The 5,394-nt window shown below is 31.9% G+C and overlaps 1 protein-coding gene across 2 annotated transcripts; it reads right to left on the bottom strand.

Moving 5' to 3' along the window:
• Nucleotides 1-291: 291 nt before the first annotated feature.
• Nucleotides 292-5,005, bottom strand: LOC112782632 (dynamin-related protein 5A). Of its 2 annotated transcripts, XM_025825111.3 has the most exons (7): nucleotides 4,810-4,930; nucleotides 4,472-4,632; nucleotides 3,781-3,878; nucleotides 2,498-2,558; nucleotides 1,185-1,312; nucleotides 885-1,080; nucleotides 292-699 (listed from the first exon to the last, which is right to left on the bottom strand). In XM_025825111.3, the coding sequence occupies exons 2-7, from the start codon at nucleotides 4,557-4,559 to the stop codon at nucleotides 518-520; spliced, it is 753 nt and encodes a 250-aa protein (XP_025680896.1). In that variant the 5' UTR covers nucleotides 4,560-4,632; nucleotides 4,810-4,930; the 3' UTR covers nucleotides 292-517. The 2 variants fall into 2 exon arrangements, with proteins under 2 accessions (XP_025680896.1, XP_025680895.1); XM_025825110.3 differs by lacking the exon at nucleotides 3,781-3,878 and having other exon boundaries at nucleotides 4,810-5,005.
• Nucleotides 5,006-5,394: the final 389 nt, after the last annotated feature.

Below are 5,394 nucleotides of genomic sequence, written 5' to 3'. Positions count from 1 at the left end.
GAAAATCGCCGTTTTTACCATTATAACTGCCATTTTTACCAGGTTATAATGGCATCTTTTGTGTTTAAAATGGCAGTTTTTAACTACCATTTCTACCAGCGTATAATAGCATCGTTTTCATTTAAAATAGGGGTTTCTAACCGCCGTTTCTACCTAATTATGATGACAATTTTATGCTTTTTAAAATAAGATTAAATCTACCAATTTAAAGTGATATTTTTGAAACTCACTTAAAAATCTCGTAATAACCAAAAGGCATAGTCATAAAATGAGTATAAATAAATGAGTAAATGAGCGCTAAAGAATAAAATAAATAAAATTCATGTTGTATGTTGGACAGCAACATAAGTAGATAATGCAACATATATAAAGTGGACATCAACCTTCTTTTCTTCATCATATATAATATAAACTGCTTCTAATAATTTCAAGGAACCAGCTTGCCAATAACTAGCTAAGGGTATCATAGAATTCAATTTCTATTTTCAATCCTTTCAAACTAATTCATATATAACATCTATACATCTAAAAATACTAATAGAACATCTAGTTGGAGAAATGGACTGGTAACTGAATCAAGGTGGTGCCTAATTAGTTGTTTGCATTGTTTTGAAAGATCCTTTATGAAGCGGCTGTATGCACACCTTAATGCAGCATGAAAACCAACACAGTCGTCCATGTTAGCTGTTTTACTCCCATCTGCAATGAAAATAACCACCACTCAGCTTCTCTAATCAGATGTATTAAACATATAGTAAAAGATAAAACAATTTCACATAATGATCATTTGCAATTCTGTCATAGGATTTATTTCATAACATTCTAGTGGTAAATACACAACCAAATGAAATAGTGACAAATTTTCAGCAAGAAGAATCACTTACACTCTGAGTCATTACTGCGGTTTCTTTCTAGAGCCAAATCAAATAAGTTTCCTAAAACAAAACCAAGTCTGTCACAAACAGTATCAAAAAGAGGAGCAAGCCATGATCTAGCAGCAAAACGAGCAATTTTTGCTGCAGCTTCTGTTATTCCTCTTGCACCGCCTCGGCCAGCATGGGCAAGTAATATATTCGCAACCTGTTGAAAGCATATCAAAAGAATCTCAAATTGAGGAAGAAAAAAAAGGAAAGATGATATGTTTCCAAATCAGTTATCTAAATTCTAAAAGGTATATGAAGTACCTTCTCCCTTGACACTGGAGGGCATTCAATGGAATAGGCAGCACATCGAAATTCATATATGACTCTTTCAAAAGCAGCTCCTCCATAAAGGTGCAAAGTAGAATTTGGGGAATAAAAAAATGGAATTCCTGTTTTGACCTCATTTAGTGGTTCAAAGGAAAAAGATGAACATCTAACTAGTAAGCATCTATTTGAAAGGAAATTGGGCTTATAAAAATCATATTTACATTTAGTTTGATAACAAATTATTTGCTACCTATCTCCATAATCTCAAGACTAAATGAGTATTCAACCGACAATTAAATTTCCTCTAAAATTCTTATTACTGCTTCATTTAATAAAGGATATAAGTATATATTAATCTTTGCTACCAAATACAAAGGGTTCTGAAGAATCTTATTCAATAAAAATGGCTTTTTTATAAAATAAAAAAATTAAATGATAAATTATAAATATTTTAAATCATTTAAAATCAAACAAACAAGTAACTTAATAGCAATTGTTTTTACTTTTTATTATTTTTTTCTCATAAAATCTCAAAATCCAGAAAATAAAACTATAAAAAGTAAAAAATAAAAACGCAATAAGGGTCAGTGAGTAAATAAACGTGCTCCTGATTCCTGAAGCATGGAAGTCATGACATATAGATACTAGACTCAGAAAAGTATATTGAGGAACCAAAGCAAACTAAAGGATTAGAGAGATCCAAATTATAAATACTCCAATGTATTATTTTTATTATTCTAATCAGAGAAATTTATTATTTGGCAGCATAATAACCGGCTATTATCATCCACAAGTTTCAGTTATTATTATTATTATTATTATTATTATTATTATTATTATTATTATTATTATTATTACTTTTGTTCTCAGCCTTACATTGACTCAAAGTAGTAAAATTAGGTGCATATCAGAAACAAACAAGAAAGCTTAAAATCAATGGATCTGTTGACTAAGTAACATAGGTGTCACACTTTGAACTGAAACATTACGTTCAACAAAACTTCATATAAAATTTAGAGCTAGAAACTGCATAAATTTGATTAAAGGTATTAGTACATTTTTCCTTTTTTTTTTTCTTTTTCTTTGTTTTTAAAACATATGTAAGGAATCTTGGCATGTTACATGAAAGGTATTAGTACATTTTACATGAAAGGTATATAACAGAAAAGAACAGTGCATGAAGATAGACCATTGGAAGGCTCTATTGTTAGTGTGCATGTTGGATTAAATGTAATAGCAATCTTAAATCTTATTATATAACTATAACCAATTTTTGGTGGATTTAAAATCCAAAGTTAAATTCATACCTCTTAGATGAATCTTCCAATAAATTGTTTTCAAACTCATTAAGCTGATAAACAAATAAACCTGCATGAATCAGGTGAGAAACAGGGTGAGAAATCAACTATCACTCGGTTGCAAACGTCGGAACTTATAGCTATAAATAGATGCACAAAACACAAATATAGATTCTGACCAAGAATATATAAGCTCAAAGTTTGAAACTATAACGAAACAAGCAGCTTCTCATCAATCATGAAGCCAAAGTAAATAGCCAATTCATATAAGAATACTTTTTTTTTGTTATTGTTGTCTGTATCTGTGGCAATAGCATTTGATTTGAGTCATTGGAATTGTTTTTGATGCAGCATTGAGGAATTGAATGCTTCTCCTGGTTGACATTTTCCCTTCCATCCAGGTGGCACTGGAGGCATGTCAGTGTCAATGAAACTTGGGGATTCAGGCCAAATTCCTATGTGAATAATAGTAGGTGATTCTATTAGCAAAATCCAAGTAATTATGGTCTTCAACAAAGCAAGCTCCTTAAGATATCTTGTAGTGTGTTTGATAAACCTTAAGAGTAATTGTGAATGTGTGATTACCCTCTTCATTAGAAAGAATGTCACTACCTTAATTATGTTCCACTGTCATTAATTATAGCTTCCTTAAGATTCTACTGCTAGAAGGAGAAATATAAAGGGGGGCAGAGTTTCTGACACAAAAGTAATAAATGAAAGGCTAATATGGAAGTTGTGTACTAAAACTGGAACTGGAAGTTGAAGTTCTTCTGAACCAAAGAATTAATGCCTATATGGTACTTCTAAGGAAAAAAGGTCTCAAATTTATTATTATTCTGAGCATGTAGGGGGTCAAGAAATTTAATGCAACAAGAATTACTGTCTACTATGACACTTTTACTAAAAATAGTAACACTTGTTGGTTACTTTACCAGTATCAATGAAACCAATTATGATATTTTCTTGGTTCCTTATGGAGTAGCCAAGAGTCTCCATGGTTTGGTCATCAAGAAGCCCCATGAAGTCCCATGAATGAGTTGTATGCAGCTTTCTCTTGGAATTGGGGAACACATAAACCACTTATGGCATTTCTGCTCAAATCTAAACACAATATAAAAGCTATTACATTAGACACTACTACTAATCTTGGTCTAAATGGATCAAAGGAAAAAAGTATTATTTTACTTCATCTATTCTATAATATCTATCAAACTAAAGATTTGGTACATTCATAACTAACTGTGATACAGATGATTTGCAAATCAAATAGAAGGAAAATCTCAATAGCATACTTGAAATATGATAAGCTTGTTCATCAGTGAGCTTGGCTGCAAATCCTTTAAAACAATGCTTGTAGCTATAAACATGAGAAGCTTGTGCTTCCTCAATGCTGCATCAAAAACAATTCCAATTACTCAAATCAAATGCTACTGCCACATATACAGACAACAATAATAAATTATATAATAATATAGAAACTAGGCATAACATTAGGAGAAGAAACTAGGCATCTCATCCAGATAATGATTAAGCAACTTATATATCAAGTTCATTGAAAAATAAGCTAGAAAAATAATTCTAATTCAACATATATGTTGCTGGATATAGTTAAATTATCATACATCAAAGAAAAAAAAAGTAACGAATCAAAGAAAAAAGAGTAGTTGACTTGTCTGAACCAGTAAAATTCAGTCAAAGCAAACAAATTTAACAAAATAAGATAATTTAACAAACCCAAACTTGTCTAAATAAAAAACGGATACAAATACAAATTTAAACAAGTCAGAACACTAGATATTTGAATCAACATAACAAAATCAGTTAAGATAAGAAGTGGTCTTTAATCAACATAACCAGTTCAGAACAACCTCGCCAAGTTGTGGAGAGATCTGAACTTATGACCCCTCGCAAATCAACATTGGCACTAGATCTGAGATCGGGGAGAGAGAGAGAGAGAGGAGGGGGTAAGGTTACGAAAACAACCTCGCCGGCTTTGCAAGCAGTGTCGATGGCAGATGCAAGGAAGGAAGATCCAAGATCCAAGATCTGAGATCTGAGACTGGTTGAACATAAGACCCGATCGGTGTCAATCACCCCCGCACCAACGTCAATCGAATGCTTCAACACAAGACCCGATCGCGGAGCTGCAGAGAAACAAAAACCCCCAAAAATCAGCAACAAAAACAATTCTGAAACCATAACCCGAGCAAAAATGAAGAAATCAGTAATTTCAATTTCGGTTTCGCCTTCTCTAAAGAACTTGAGAGGGAGCTACAGAGAAACAAATCAGTAACTCAGTTTAACTTGAGAGAAAAAAGTACCTAGCGAAATCGTAACCGGCGGAGAGAGGAGAAGCCGAGAGGGAAGAACGGCGTTGTCGGAGGAGACGAAGGAGAGAGAGAAGCGAGATTGAGAGCGCCGTAATGTTTCGTTTAATGAGCTAGCTAGGGTTGTAGTCTTTTCTTTTATATAAGTGTGAAAACGGCGGTTCAAAACCGCCATAATCACCAGAACTGCCACCAAACCCAAAGTTAATTATGGCAGTAACCAAACATGCCATAATAATCGGGTATTACGGCGGTTCTTTAAAACTGCCGTAATATCAATGCCATTTTAAACTCTTTTTTTTGTAGTGAAATATTATAGATTACTCCTACAATATTGTAAACTATAAGTAATATTTTTTTTGGTTACATCTATATTTTTTGATTATTATTATTATACTTTTATTCTAATGTATTTTTAGTAGCTATGATTTATATAAAAGTTTACTTGATTTTTTAGAAATTTAAAATACATTAATCTCATGTCAATATATAATATATTACTTTTTAAATATTCAAATACTCATAATGGTAGTAGAATTGGTCCATTTGATGATAATAATATTATTAGTAGGTATAAAT

The sequence above is a fragment of the Arachis hypogaea genome, chromosome 20 (genome assembly GCF_003086295.3).
Source record: "Arachis hypogaea cultivar Tifrunner chromosome 20, arahy.Tifrunner.gnm2.J5K5, whole genome shotgun sequence".
NCBI lineage: Eukaryota > Viridiplantae > Streptophyta > Magnoliopsida > Fabales > Fabaceae > Arachis > Arachis hypogaea.
Note: the sequence above shows the minus strand (reverse complement) of the source record. Positions and strands in the feature narration are given on the sequence as shown.

Coding starts and splice junctions, on each gene's coding strand:
- LOC112782632 (XM_025825110.3), bottom strand. CDS start 4,990: ATGGCGGTTTTGAACCGCCGTTTTCACACTTATATAAAAGAAAAGACT. Junction 2,559..4,471: donor CTGCTTGCAAAGCCGGCGAG/GTTGTTTTCGTA, acceptor TGATTCATGCAG/GTTTATTTGTTTATCAGCTT. Junction 700..884: donor CCGCAGTAATGACTCAGAGT/GTAAGTGATTCT, acceptor TTTTCATTGCAG/ATGGGAGTAAAACAGCTAAC.